Source organism: Artemia franciscana, unplaced genomic scaffold (genome assembly GCF_032884065.1).
Source record: "Artemia franciscana unplaced genomic scaffold, ASM3288406v1 PGA_scaffold_89, whole genome shotgun sequence".
NCBI lineage: Eukaryota > Metazoa > Arthropoda > Branchiopoda > Anostraca > Artemiidae > Artemia > Artemia franciscana.
In genome coordinates this window covers 892,549-906,764 of record NW_027062717.1, presented here as the reverse complement: position 1 = coordinate 906,764, position 14,216 = coordinate 892,549, and the positions used below count along the sequence as shown (strand labels likewise).

Below are 14,216 nucleotides of genomic sequence, written 5' to 3'. Positions count from 1 at the left end.
ACATAAGAGGGTTTTTCTCTTCCACAATACCTTGCTCTTTACGCTAAAGTATTTTTGCTAATTTCAACTATTTATTCTACGGCCTTTGTGATTCAGGGGTCATTATTAAAGAATTGGGACAAAATTCAAGCTTTAGTGTAAAGAGCGAGGTATTGACGAGGGGGCGAACTCCCTCATATACGTAATAAAAATACACAAACATAGAAGTTCATTACGTAAGTTAATTCCTAAGTTACGTATATTTATTACTAATAAAAACGTTCGTTAAAAAATAAAAAAAATTCTAGTTGTATTTTTAAGTAACCCAAAATTGGAGGGCAACTAGGCCTCCTCCCCCAGCCCTTTGTTTTATCAAAATCGTCCGATCAAAACTATAAGAAAGCTATTTAGAAAAAAAAATTAATGTGCAAATTTCGTTTTAATTACGCATGAGCGGTGAGCCAACACCAAAACATGCATTAATTCAAAAATGTTCAGAAATAAAATAAAAAAAAAGGTTTTTTAACTGCAAGTAAGGAGCGACATTAAAACTTAAAACGAACAGAAATTGTTCCGTATATGAAAGGGGTTGTCACCTCCTCAACACCTCGCTCTTTACGCTAGTGATTTATAGTTTTAAAAAGTAGAATTGTGACAAAGTGTCAAACTTTAGCGTAAAGAGCGGGGTGTTGAGGAGGGAACAGCCTCTTTCATATACGGAGTAATTTCTGTTCGTTTTAAGTTTTAAAGTCGCTCCTTACTTTCAGTTAAAAAAAACTTGCTTTTTTGTTTAATTTTCATTAAGGTACCAGATCCGCTAATTGCAAATAAATTTAACCTGACTGAAGCAGTTTCTAAGAATCGTTCATCAATAAAAAAAAAAATTGTTTGAAGATTATTCTTTGTCAAGATGTGGGGAGTTGCGAATGTTATATTTTCATTTTCAATCTTGGTTTAGATTGCACTCACACTGGGTTGGGCTCTACAGTTTTTTCTCGTTTCTTCTTTTGTTTGCGGAGCTTGCGTAGCTGTGTTGGCCTCAGGCGGCTCGGTGCTGCGATGAGTTATTATTAGTAGTAGTATTTATTTTCCACTTTATTGGAAGGTGATCCGAATAAAAGCCATCACTAATTAATTCGACAGTTTAACGGGAGAAAGATGCAATAAAATAATCAAGGTTAGAAGTCGGTGACAGGACACCAATAAACGTGAAAGTTGGGCTGGGTCGGGCTCTACTGTTTTTTCTCCCTTCTTCTTGTGTTTGCCGTTTGTTGCTTGTTTTCTTGATCTATTGTTATTTTTGTCTGAAGTTGTATTACTTTGAAGTGTTAATTTTATCTTTAAGTTCAATGTATTAAGCTTAGGCCTGGATTTGCCAATAGTCTCGGGCCTAGGGGCGCACAATGCCAAGGGCGTAATAAATTATTACTGAGTTATGTTTTTTTTTGTACGAAAACTGGGCCTATGTTATTCATCGCAAAAGTACCACCCCGCTGCCGTGCAGCTTATTAATAGAAAAGTGATTTTAAAATAACACATAAATTCCGTGGCCACTTATAAACTTTCAGATTTTTCCCATTGACTCACCAGTTATGATCTGTTCAGTGCCTCCAATATTCCCGAAGTTCGGTGACTTCTCCGCAATCTCGCGGAAACTGAGCGGCAAAAACGCTTGGACCCAGGAGCGTAAAAGCTTCAAATCCTCCCAAGATTAAGCTAAAACATCGAGCTCTGTTCTTTATTAACTATAATATGATATTTGTTATAAAATTTTTATTATAAGTATTGTCTTAGTAAAAATTTACCTTACCTTCCAGTCTTAATGCCACAACTAAGCTGAACTTCAGAGTTGTATTTCAATTTTTTGTTTATATTTTCTCTATGCAGTCTATAGTCTTACTCGTTATTAACGCATCGGTATATTTATGTTTTATTTTTAATAAAAAATGAAACATATATATTTTTGTTTTATTTTTCAGAACAAAGCTCTCACTCAAGTGTTAGAATTGTTGAATTGATGCTAGATGCTTTTTTTAGTGTTAGAATTGATGCTTTAAGAATTGTTGAAGGTCTTGGAACATCTCTTATTTTTTTTTTCAATGCCAAACAAAAACAGCCAAGTGTTTTTTATTTGTAATGGTTTATATTCTTGTTTATTATTTTAAGTAAAAGCGAAAAAAGAAAATATTTTTTATTTAACTTTCACTATAAAGTTATATTCCAACCTTCTTTCAATATTGACCCTTCAGTTCTTCGCTGATCTGACAGCCTCCTTTTAGTAAATACCTACGTTGAACTTAGCAGCACTTGAAAGAACGAAAAAAAAAGAAACACAAAGACACATGGGTTTTACATAGTGAAATTCTTTAATTGACATATAAAACAAAACAACATAAAACCAGATGGGAGCATTAAATTAACTTCACAATAAAAGCAATAGCCTATATTCCAGAGCATCCCCATTAATCACACAAACATGACCACCCGCACAATTGGATTCAAGATGACACGGGAAGTGGTATGCTCATTTCTAGAAGAACTTCAACTATTGATAGTCATTTTAGGTCTTACTAGCCAATAAATAAACAAAATCGTGTATTTTCATGCAATTGCTGACATTTCAGGAAAGGGGGAATTGAAAACTGGTTCTGAATTACGTTGCATAGCCTATAGCTTATTAGTAATTTGAAACACTTCAAGGTATCATAAACTCCTATAATTTGATAATTTGGTCATTAATTATTTAATAAAATAAACAAAAGTAAAAATGTTAAGACTTTTCGAAAATATTAAACACAATAATTTTTTTGTATGAACCTCCCCCTCCCCCATTTCTCAAAAATAAATTATGAAAAATGATAACTCCTTAGCCTCAATTTCAAGATATCGACTAGATTTTGCTTTTTATAATTAAAATTTTATAAGCTGTATAAAAAATTTTTACTTTGTATTTACTTTTACGTTGCCTCTTTATCCATTTATGTCATTTTTTTCATTTTATTCACTGAAATAAAATTTTCAGATATCACTGAAAAATCCCACGAATAAGAACAGTATCTTATTAGCAAAATCTTACAGTACTGCCGAAAAAAAAAAATACAAAATGTTGCTTCTAACGCTGAAACCCTTGAATATTTATGGAAATAAATATGAATTAATGAGCCATTTTATACTGACACAGTTCCTTAGATTGAATATACATAAACTAAATTCAATTAGTTTTTAAATTTCTTGTGATTAATGGAGTACTTATATATTATATCAATGCAATGTAAAACGAGTAAAGCTTAATGCAAAAATGTAAAAAACAGGTAAGTAACACTTTGAAAAAGAGATCAGAAGAACTACATCGACTAATTTGAAACTGAATGTAAAGTGGTCATCAGAGATCACATTCTTCAGTAAGACCAGATAGTCTATAAAAGTAAAAAAAAAATCTAAAAAAGCACTACATTTATATGAAAGACAAGCTGGGTACAAAGGAGGCTGGCAAAATCCAGCCGAGATGCATAGAGCCCATCCAGTGGTTTTTCCTCTTTTTGTAGCAAAATCAACCAATTATTTACAGCGAAAGACAATACGGGTAGCATAACCATTTTATTGTGACCTTAAAAGTCTTCCCGACGTCTTTGAAAGCGATGAAACGCCACCAAAATATATAAACGCCATCTTTCTCTATTTGTTGACTGCTGAATTCGTCGCGCCACTAACTGCCAAAAAGGAGAATGACATAGAGGACAGTAAAAATCATCATCATATTCATCATCAGTAACATCATCAACGAGACGATCATCTTCAACAGGATCATATTCGTCGTCTGTAGTATCGTCAACGTGATTATTTTCTTCAATTCGATTGCAGTCACTTTGTTTACTAGTCTGGACCTGAGGTGTTATTATTTCGACACCATAGAGATCTAAAAAAGAAATATTTGTCTTATAAGCCTGATTGACGAGGGGAAACAAAAACAAATCAAACATAACATTACTTAATGATGGATAATTATACTAGTGGGATATAAAGTAGATTTTTTGTATTAATTTGTGGGTTTATGCCGCACATACAATCTATTTTTTCTTTTTTACTGAAGTAGTCTAACAAAGCAGGATTATTAATCGATGTAAGAAGTGGCTGCGGAAAAAAAAAATCTGCTTCTCTTGGTAAGTCATGCTTGAAGCTATAAGCCAATATGCAAAAAAACTTACTTAAAAACCTGGGTTTCTTATACGCTAATTGGTAATGGCTTTTTGACTATTGCAACATTAGTTTTATATGACCCATTTTTACTTTGTATGTTTTAAAAGCGTGGTAAAAGCTTGCATTCATGAGATGGGGGGGTAATTTTGGATACAATTTTTTGTTGTTTCATGTTACAAATATCAGAAATTGAGCTATATTTTAAATCCAGCATGATTTTTTCTCCTTTTTTTCAGGTCTTAGTCAAAATCAGAATTAAAGTCTAAAGGGTGAAGGGGGGTTCAAATTACCAAGTAAGACGCGTACATGGAAAAAATACGGATCGATCTCAGTCTCTCCACTATATACTCAGGATCTTTACAATTTTCCTCAGTTTCCTTTGTTCATAAATTCTTTCCACACGTGACTACATCAATCACCCAGTTTGATTATTTAAGTTAAAATCTTAATGTAAATAATTGAGTCCTTCTATTTAAATAAAAATCCTTATTAGAAACTAAAATATCTGAATTCCACAGAGTATATTAATCACTTTGTTTTTAGAATTAGAGAACATGATATAGCCTATGAGAAATTAATAGACTATTTCGTAAATCTTCATTTAAAAATTATTTTAACACTTACTTATTTTCCTTTAAAAATTAAGATGTGAACAACGTCATTCTGTACACCTAATTATACAATTCTGAACATTTAAGTTAGTTTTGTGTAAATAGCAATGTCTCAATAATTTACAAAAATTTCCCCCATATAGCCCCCTACTAATATCATCGTCATCTATTCAATGTTAAATATCGTAGGCCATCTGTCGTTTATATTGTCAATTAATTGGAAGACGGTCACTTAGCCAATCCAAATAGTTCTTCGGTCCTTATAGATTTACGGCTCATTTCCAAGGACTGGAACAATAATGACCATTGTGGACAGAGATTAAACATGTATCCTTATGAAAGGATATATTGGACATCGGAAGGGCTTCTCTGTCTTCTGGGACGGGGAATGGAAAATAAAACTTAAGGAAGACATAAATTTAAAAAGACATAGCGTAGCAATCAGAGGTTTACGAAGAGAGAACTTTGAGATAAAATTGGGGTAAGAAGAAAAAAAGATCTTTACCACAGCTTTCATTACTCTTTTTTTATTTCTTCAGGGAAGGTGCCGACGGAAAAAATAAAGTTCAGCATTTTCTGCAATTATAAACGGGAGAGGTTTGAGGATGAAATTAAGGATTTGACTCGTGATTGCCTATCAGTGAAGGCAAATAGATGGGGGAATACTTGAAACAGCGGGGGGTCAAACCAAACTTAGCCACTAGACATTTTTATATATATTATATCTTGTTATGTTCATTGATATGGTTAAAGTACTTCCTAAGTACATTCAAATCACTAATTTTCACTAAGTACATTCAAATCACTAAGTAATGTTGGATTCCTTCTAGCCTAAAAAAATAATTTTTAGAGTAACTTAAGCAATCTCTGTTACTTTCTGCAACTAATGTATTACCGAAAGATTTAGTTTTTTTTTTTTTTTTTGTTGGCAACCGTTTTTGAAATATGGTTGTTTGGAAAGAATTCACTTGGAATTGAACATTTTCAATTATTTTATTTTATTTGAACATTTGATTGAAGATGGAGGAAAATCCTATCCCCATCCGTTCCAGAATATGCTGGTACTCGCTACTACCAGTACTACTGCAAATAGTATTGTAACCACATTTCAGTAATAATCCACTTCAGAATGAGCCACATACAAACTCAGTGCCGGTGTGATTTGTTTTCTTTCTTCTTCTCTTTTTTTTGGGGGGGAGAGGTAAAACTTAGCTTTGAAAATTTTCTTATGATAAAAAAAATGAAATCATATACTAAAAAGTATAGCCAGAAAGTTTATCCCTCTTCCCGCCAAAAAATAATCCCTCAACATAACTCTAAAATAGTTTTCGCGATGGAGTTATTCCTATATTTGATGTCAAGATATAGAAGTAGACAAAAAATCTAAATCTTTAGTATTTCTTTACCCCCTCTCCCCTCTACCATCCAAAAATATCTCCACAGAGTTGTAGAAACCTATTCTCCGAGGTGGGTATATGCCAAGCTCATTCCCAACAAAGTGATTTCTTTTTCTTCATTGGATTTCAGGATGAAAGAATTGACTAACCACATTGAAAACCCTCATGATAAACAGTAATGGCTTTTCTAATGTCCTTAGAGTTTACGTGATCGGAATTAATGAGGTGGCTAAAGTAAAATACATAATCCCTTGAATATCCCTGGCACACATGAAAGAAAATAATGAAAATGATGTCCCATATAACAAAACATAAGGGAAGGGAAGACAATGATACAAAGAAATAAAAGACTTCTTTAGATGCAACAGTTGGCCAAAAGTTGGCCAAAAGTTGGCCAAAAGCCAGCTGTAAAAGAGATTTAATAATATGTTAAATAAATTTATTTATACACTAGCAACTAAAATTCCTGAGTCTACTGCTATTTCAAGAAAAAACAAGTCGAACTAAAGAAAAAAATTGAAACATCATTAAAACTTATATTTCTAAAATAGCAACTATATGACAACAAGAGATCCTAAGATAATTATTGATAGGAATGCAAATTTGGATGTATATTTTGAAGCAGCTAGTAAATGGAAGATTCAATGATAACAGAACTGTTTTTTAACCGCAATTTTAATATTTAGTCGGGCCATTTCGGAGGCAGCCAACCTTGTTCATGTTTGGCCAAGAGTGAAGGGGCAGAGTGATTTCTCTCTTTAAGATGATAAAATATAAACAAAAAGTGAAACGTTTTGTACTATTCCAGAAAAATATCACAATATGGGGAAAATCGTCACAGCCTTATATTTAAAACTAAAGTTTAAGAATGCTTCGTTTTTTTATCTTGGCAAATATTAAAGGAAGAGAGAGTTCAATCAGTATAATTCAGGAAGATATAATGATACAACGAATTTACGCTCAAAAACTGAAGTTCATATGCTAAATTTTTGTCTGTTTCTTTGGGGGGAGTGATGACCTTTTTACCAAATTAAGTGGGCTTTCAGTCCAAATCTTCTTAATCTCGAGATTTTCACAATTTCTGTAACCTTTTACATATATCTTCATGTGTAAACAATCTTTTCTTTCCGTTTTTTTATGTTATTTACCCTACCTCCCACCACCCTATTAGTATTTTCTGTGTTAACCTGTTTTACTGCAAATTTGGGAACTTTAAAGGAAGAGAGAGTTCAATCAGCATAATTCAGGAAGAGAGAATGACTCAACAAATTATACGCTCGAACTCTGAAGTCCATATTTTAAAAAACCACAATTTTTTTTTTTTGGAGGGCGGAAGTGGTGACCTATCTGCCAAATTAAGTGGGCTTTCTGTTTAAATCTTCTGAATCTCGAGATTTTCAAAGTTTCTGCAACTTTTTACATATATCTTTATGTATAAACAATCTTTTCTTTCCGTTTTTTTTTTACATTATTACCCTACCTCCCACCATCATCTAACTACTTTCTGTGTTACACTGTTTAACACATGCAAATGTAGGAACTTTTCAATTCAAAACACAGAAACAACATCTATGACATACAAATAAATTAAAAAAAAAAATAAAAATCTGCAGAGGTAATTAAATCAATTATTGTTAGTACTATAATTTCACAGAAAGAAATTTCATAGCTATTAACAAAATTGGAGACACTAAACAGATGAAAAAGGTTAAAAGGGCGGGAAATAAATGCGTGAAAAGGCGTAATCATTTGCGGACATTTTAGATAAAAAGAAGAAGCAAGTACTGAAGATTGGTCAAAGGTTATATAAAACACAGACTTATACTGCTTTATAATTGAGGCAACTCTATGTACTAAGGTCAGGACACTTTCGGACGTAATTCCAAATTAGCTAACATAATTACAGAAAACCATAATGAATCCGTAATAAGTGGTAACCTACATCACAAGAACGACGACCACACAGCAAAAACAAATAAAGAGGACATAAGCTAGTACTTAGAGCAGGTACATACACAATTTTTTTCGGGGCGGGCCGGGAGGGTAAATAATATTTTTGTGTGATTTAAATGAAAAGTCCAAAGAAGCCCGAGAAAATGTTGGATTTTCGTAAAGTTCCTTCTGTGTACATTCACGACCCAATTCTAACAAAAAAATAGTATCAAAAGCTAATTCATTATGAAGACTTCTGCTCCTTATGAGGACTTATACAACAAGTCGTATTGGTTTCTCTTTCTTACCAAAGCAGACACGCTTAAAGCTTTCTTTCTGACGCATAATAGATACTAAATGGGTTCATTCTATCCATTAAAACTATGGTAAAACTAAAACCATGGAAATGGGTAGGCAACCTTTTTGGATGCGTTGTACAATGAACCAAGGGGTAGTCACGGGAAGCGTTTTTCGGCACTTATGTATTCTGCCAAACACACTGAAGAAGTGAAGTTTGGTTAATCATAATGAAATATACCAAAGACTGATGAAAATACAACATTTAGCAACAAAATTATGGAACTTGGGCTACATATTAGCACATTAGGGGGGGGGGAAGGAAATATTTGAACAGCGTGAAGCTGGTTAACTATTCTTACTTCATATTATGCAGAGCAATTGTAGCTACCACATTTTGCATGCAGACCCGTTATACTTCAATCCAACATTTATTTTTATTTTCATCTTTTTATTACTATTATTATTATTTTATGATGTGTTTATTTATGTGTTTATGCTGTTGCATTGTTGATTTCTTTTTTCATTATATTAAAAACAAAAACAAATCTAAAGAAGATTCAATATTGTCAAGAAAAAGTAAGTTCAAGCTACTTTGTTAGTCTTATATGCGAATGACCAGTAATATACTTTCATTCAAATGTTCGCACACAACAGCATAAATTAGATAAATTTATTTTTTTTATTAGATAAATGTCACCGTAAGTGAGTGATTATTGACTTTATAGATTTTATTGCAATCACGGGCTTAGTTAGTAGGGAGCCGTGCCCCTTTTCCAAAGAAATCTTCAAATATGCGTGTATAAAGCCCGATTTTGACATACGATACTAACCCCCCCCCCCTTTATCAAGAAGAATCCATATATACGCCTATGTTCATAGTAGCCAACAAAGCCCGAAGAAGAATACGAAAAACTCAAACACATGAAGTGAAGCCATAAGCCTAAAACACCTGTTACCAAAAATCAGAGAATCATCTCGCATGCGACCAAAATCTACTCAAATAACATGATGAAGCACACCCCTCTTTTCATGGGCCATCGGGTTCAAAACATGAGTATCGCCTGAGACCACGTGCGGAACAAACCCGATCAGGTTTCAACAACTAATTTCTTATTTCTGAACAGAATGAACAGACAGTTTATATTTTATGACATTATTGGATGACAGATTAACCAACCGTAAAATCTGTGACTGGCTAATCTAATAAACTGGCTAATTGGCTAAAAAAATTGGCTAATTGGTTAAATTGGCTAATCAAAATACACTATGTGCATTCATCATTTTTTTCAAAGGTGTAACTGTGTTGTCCTGATCTCACGTCGCTATGAGACCTGATTTCCTCTAAAACGCCTAGTTTTTGTGATATCATGGTTTCTCAGTGGCTTTAAATGCATTACCCAGGCTCCTGACTTAGAAAACGAGGTCTCCCACATTGAACTAAGGAGTTAAAGGTTCCAATGTCTAAATCTTCTTTCCTAATATATGGATTATATTTATTTTCCAATTTCAGTTCGCTTAAAAGTTTCTCCATTTATTAGTTGGTGATTTTATTAAACAAATTTTCCTAATCGGAAATAATTTATCTAATAAAATGATTTCCGTCTAAGTTATAACAAGTCGCCAATAGTGCAAACGGTTAGAGCGCTTGACTCAGAATAGGAAGGTGTCAGGTTAAATTTTTCGTCTTTATTCAAACATAGGATGACTGGCATGGGCATATGTAGCTTCTTCTCTAGGGGGTCAGCCGAATCTGTGATGAAGGGAAGGGGAGATGACATTGTATTGGGAGGTCACAAAACCTTACATTGCCAGCAAGTTCTACCCCATACCAATCAAATCCTTATTAAAAAGTTATCACCAAAAATCAAATCATCAATAAGCTTCAGCATTAATCTTCTTGGATTAGAACTAAATCTTTCCGAGACATTATAGATTATTACTTCTTGTTTGACTTTTATTCTGTTATTCCAGCTTTTTCAACCATCTACCTTTTATCAACTGCTTTTTTAGCCATCTAATTTTTTCAACTGCTTTTTAAACTATCTGATGTTTCAAACATCTGCTTTTTCAGCCACATCTAGTGTAAATTTGAATTTCTAATTGGAGAAGCTGCCTCCTGTCCCCCCTTCAGTACGCCCACGATGACTGGGTCAATGCACCGCACCCAAAAATCAAGGTATTTGTGATTAGTACCCACATTTTGTATTTAGAATGTTATTCACGTGTTTTAAATATCTGCCCAAGCAACACATTAGGCCCCCTCCAAAACAAATTATGAGTTGATTATAAAGGTACATAGGTTTGGCTCTAACAATACCCTACAATGCTTCTGAAGCAATTTAAGCATGCATAAATTAGAACCTAAATATTCTTGGTGCTGAATACAAACTGTGATGTCTAAAATGCACTTCTAATGTCCCCCCCCTCTTGAGAAATCTGCTTACCCCTCCACCCTAAATGCTGAAACCTGTGTGCAGATATCAATTAGAAAATATACAGTATAATGGACAGTTATAATTAACAACTACATCTAGCGAAAAAATCAGATTTACCAAGCTGGCGATGCTTGATAGTGATTTATTATGAAAGTCAAGTCATTTAAAATAAAATAAATACTCCCCAAAATAAAAGAACTTGATTCTATTTTATATATAAGATTTCCCCTGCACACGAAGAAAAAGGACAAGAAATTCTTCCCGTGAGCATAGAATAAGAAAAGGACCTTAATTGCAGGATAATTGTCTACCTTCGTTAAGCCCCTCCACATACACACACACAAAGGAGAAACAACCTTAATTCCACACCCTATGGACTAGAAGTGTATCCGCCTATAAACTAATTTATAAGGGATGCCGTAAGATTGTTTTTTATAGTTGTTTCGATTTTGCGATTAAATAAAAAAAAAACAAGTTTTTTTAGCTGAAAGTAAGGAGCGACATTAAAACTTAAAACGAACAGAAATTACTTCGTATATGAAAGGGGCTGCTTCCTCATCAACATCCCATTCTTTACGCTAAAGTTTGACTCTTTCTCTCAAATCTGCTTTTTAAAACAGTAAAAAACTTTAGCGCAAAGAGCGGGGCGTTGATAGAGTTTGGCTCGTAACTTTTGATGGGTAAGAGTAGACTTGATGAAACTTATATATTTAAAATCAGCATTAAAATGCGATTCTTTTGATGTAGCTATTGGTATCAAAATTCCATTTTTTAGAGTTTTGGTTAATATTGAGCCGGGTCGCTCCTTACTACAGTTCGTTACCACGAACTGTTTGATACTTCTCCGACGGCCAGAAGTGAGACATTAAAAACCCTTCGGCTGGAAGGTTATTATCCAACTTAAAACGGAATAAACTGATACCCCCTGCTAATAACTGCATTTACGTATTTAGATCGTTTTTGGAACTGATGAATAATTCCCTCGCCATAAATCTGTAACCCAATACTAAAAGCTCTGTATTTTAATATTTTCACCAGCTCAATTTGTTTATTCAATTGGGCTAAATAAATAAATAAACCTACAAAATAAGCTTAGAACAAACCTACAAAAGCCAATGCATTTAATTTGGAAAAAGAGGGTGACAAGGAGCCATTCCTTGAACTTGGAATACATCGTCTTATAAGACATAGAATATCTGTAGCACCAAATGATCTACCCCCGCAAAAATAGCAATTAAAAACACGAAAATACAAACTCTTATATTTCGCAGATCTTGAATAGACTATTAAACGGTCGAGAAGAGAGGGACTCGTACCTAGACTCTTCCCAATTGGGTACTGTCTCGGTCCTATTTATCAGATTTTTTTTTTTACAAAATTTTTAAATGAGACACAATCAGCGTTGCCAATGCTGTACAATTATATCGTTTATGGTAAAATTTAGAGGTCCTAGTGCATTGCGGTACATTCGAAATTTTTTGGTAAAATATAAATTTTTCTGTATGTTTAGGTTTTATTTGCATCTTTCTTACTCGGAGAGCTGTTCAAGTTTTATCACATCTAAATTTGCCACAAATTGAACAAAACTGAACAAATCAAAATGTTTCCTCTTGTTACGGTAAATTTTTAACCTGCAGCTGTCTAGATTGCACAATTTTTTCTCTCGCAGTTCAATTTTAGCCGGCAAACTGGTACAGTTTTTTCAAAGCGTTGGTAACACTGGGCACAAGTAGTTTGTTTTCAAGTGAGGCATAGCTATATCAACTTTTAATAAAGCTGATGATTTCTTCCGACGGTATTAATTATTAATAGGGCCTATTCTGACTTTCGTTTTGAAAAGTCAAGAAGAAAAGATTGTGCTTTTTTCTTAAAGATAGAGAGAAAGCCTAATTGAAGGACAAATAAATAGCCTTTACTTGATTAACTTAATTAGTCCTTTTTTGTTTGTGGTAACGATCTCACTGGGCATCTTTGAAGAGAATAATTTTGAATTATCATGGATTTAAAATTTAAGGGTGATTCGCATACATTTATGGAAATGCAAAACTAACTGTGTTAAACTAATTTAGGCTTGGAACCAGTTTATATAAAAGTAATGTAATCTGGGGTATAGGTTTGCACATTAGGGGTGCGGGGTAAAGTAACCTAACCTTACCCCACCCCCTTTAATGTGAAAATATACAGCCCAAATTATACAAGTCCAATGCATTCTGTCACCCGTCATTTGTGGCTGTGAAACCAATTTTCTTACATTCAGGATGCTCCTCAAATGTTTACGGGCTAATACGGGGAAATATATGACTGTCCGTATACTGTCCGACTTACTAATAAAGAGAACATACCACTCAATACCTCTTTCATGCTCTTTACGAATAAAATAATAGCTTCTATCGCAAAATTCATGTTTAAGCACTTTTTGAGCTCTTAAAAATGACAAATTTTCAATTAAAGTATGACTTACCAGTCGTTTTCCGAAAAAATAATGTTAAAATTTTCTCAGTGCCAAAATTATTTATAGCCTAATAAGGTTATTTTTGGTTAGGTCAAAAAGTGATTAAATTTGAATTTGCGATAGAAGCAATTATTATATTTGTAAAGAGTATAAAAAGGCATCGAGTAGTATCCTCACTTTATTGTTAAGTCAATAATATGGACAGTCATATATTTGAGAATTTTACCATATATTTAACTAACGCGGAAGTACCGTCACCGCAAGGTAATCAATCATTAACGACAAAACTAAGTCAGCTTATAAAAAAATTATCGCCCCTGACATAAATTTCAGCACATTTTCTAAAAGACAAATACCGCAGTTTACGTAAATCTGCATTAAAAATGAGCCACTCACCCCTTAACACATCTTCTGGAGCACTCGGCTGTATTGGTACAGCGCAAAAATTTAACAGAGAGAACATCCTGAAATCGGGTAGCACTGCTTATTCTGGGCAACTTTCCCGGAGGAGCTCACGGTAGCAAATGATGAACTGTTGATTGTGACTCGCTGTTTCATCGCGAAGTTGTTTCAGTGTCCCCTCAAATGGATGATATCTGTTGCTCCGCCTTACCTTTGTTCTTCTACGATGGGAAGAAAACTCTTGGTGAAACTAGTAAACTAGATTTGGATGTGGTTTATCTTTTTTCTAACCTTTGCTCTTAGATAAACAAAAAAGTATGTTACAATTATGCTATTACTCATGCTCTTACTTTACATTAATAAATAAACAATAATTTCAAATTGTAGCTTAGAATATAATTAGTGCCGTGTTCATTATAACTGGCCCATATGTAGTTAAATAAAAAAAAAGTTTTTCAACTGAAAATAAGGAGCGACATTAAAAAAAACAGAGGTACTTACGTGTTAAAGT

General features: G+C 33.5%; 1 protein-coding gene across 1 annotated transcript; it reads right to left on the bottom strand.

The window, feature by feature from the left end:
* Positions 1–2,326: 2,326 nt before the first annotated feature.
* Positions 2,327–13,951, bottom strand: LOC136042228 (uncharacterized). Its single transcript, XM_065727167.1, has 2 exons — positions 13,700–13,951; positions 2,327–3,895 (listed from the first exon to the last, which is right to left on the bottom strand). Exons 1-2 carry the CDS (start codon positions 13,764–13,766, stop codon positions 3,588–3,590), a joined length of 375 nt encoding a protein of 124 aa, XP_065583239.1. The 5' UTR covers positions 13,767–13,951; the 3' UTR covers positions 2,327–3,587.
* Between the last annotated feature and the right edge of the window lie 265 nt (positions 13,952–14,216).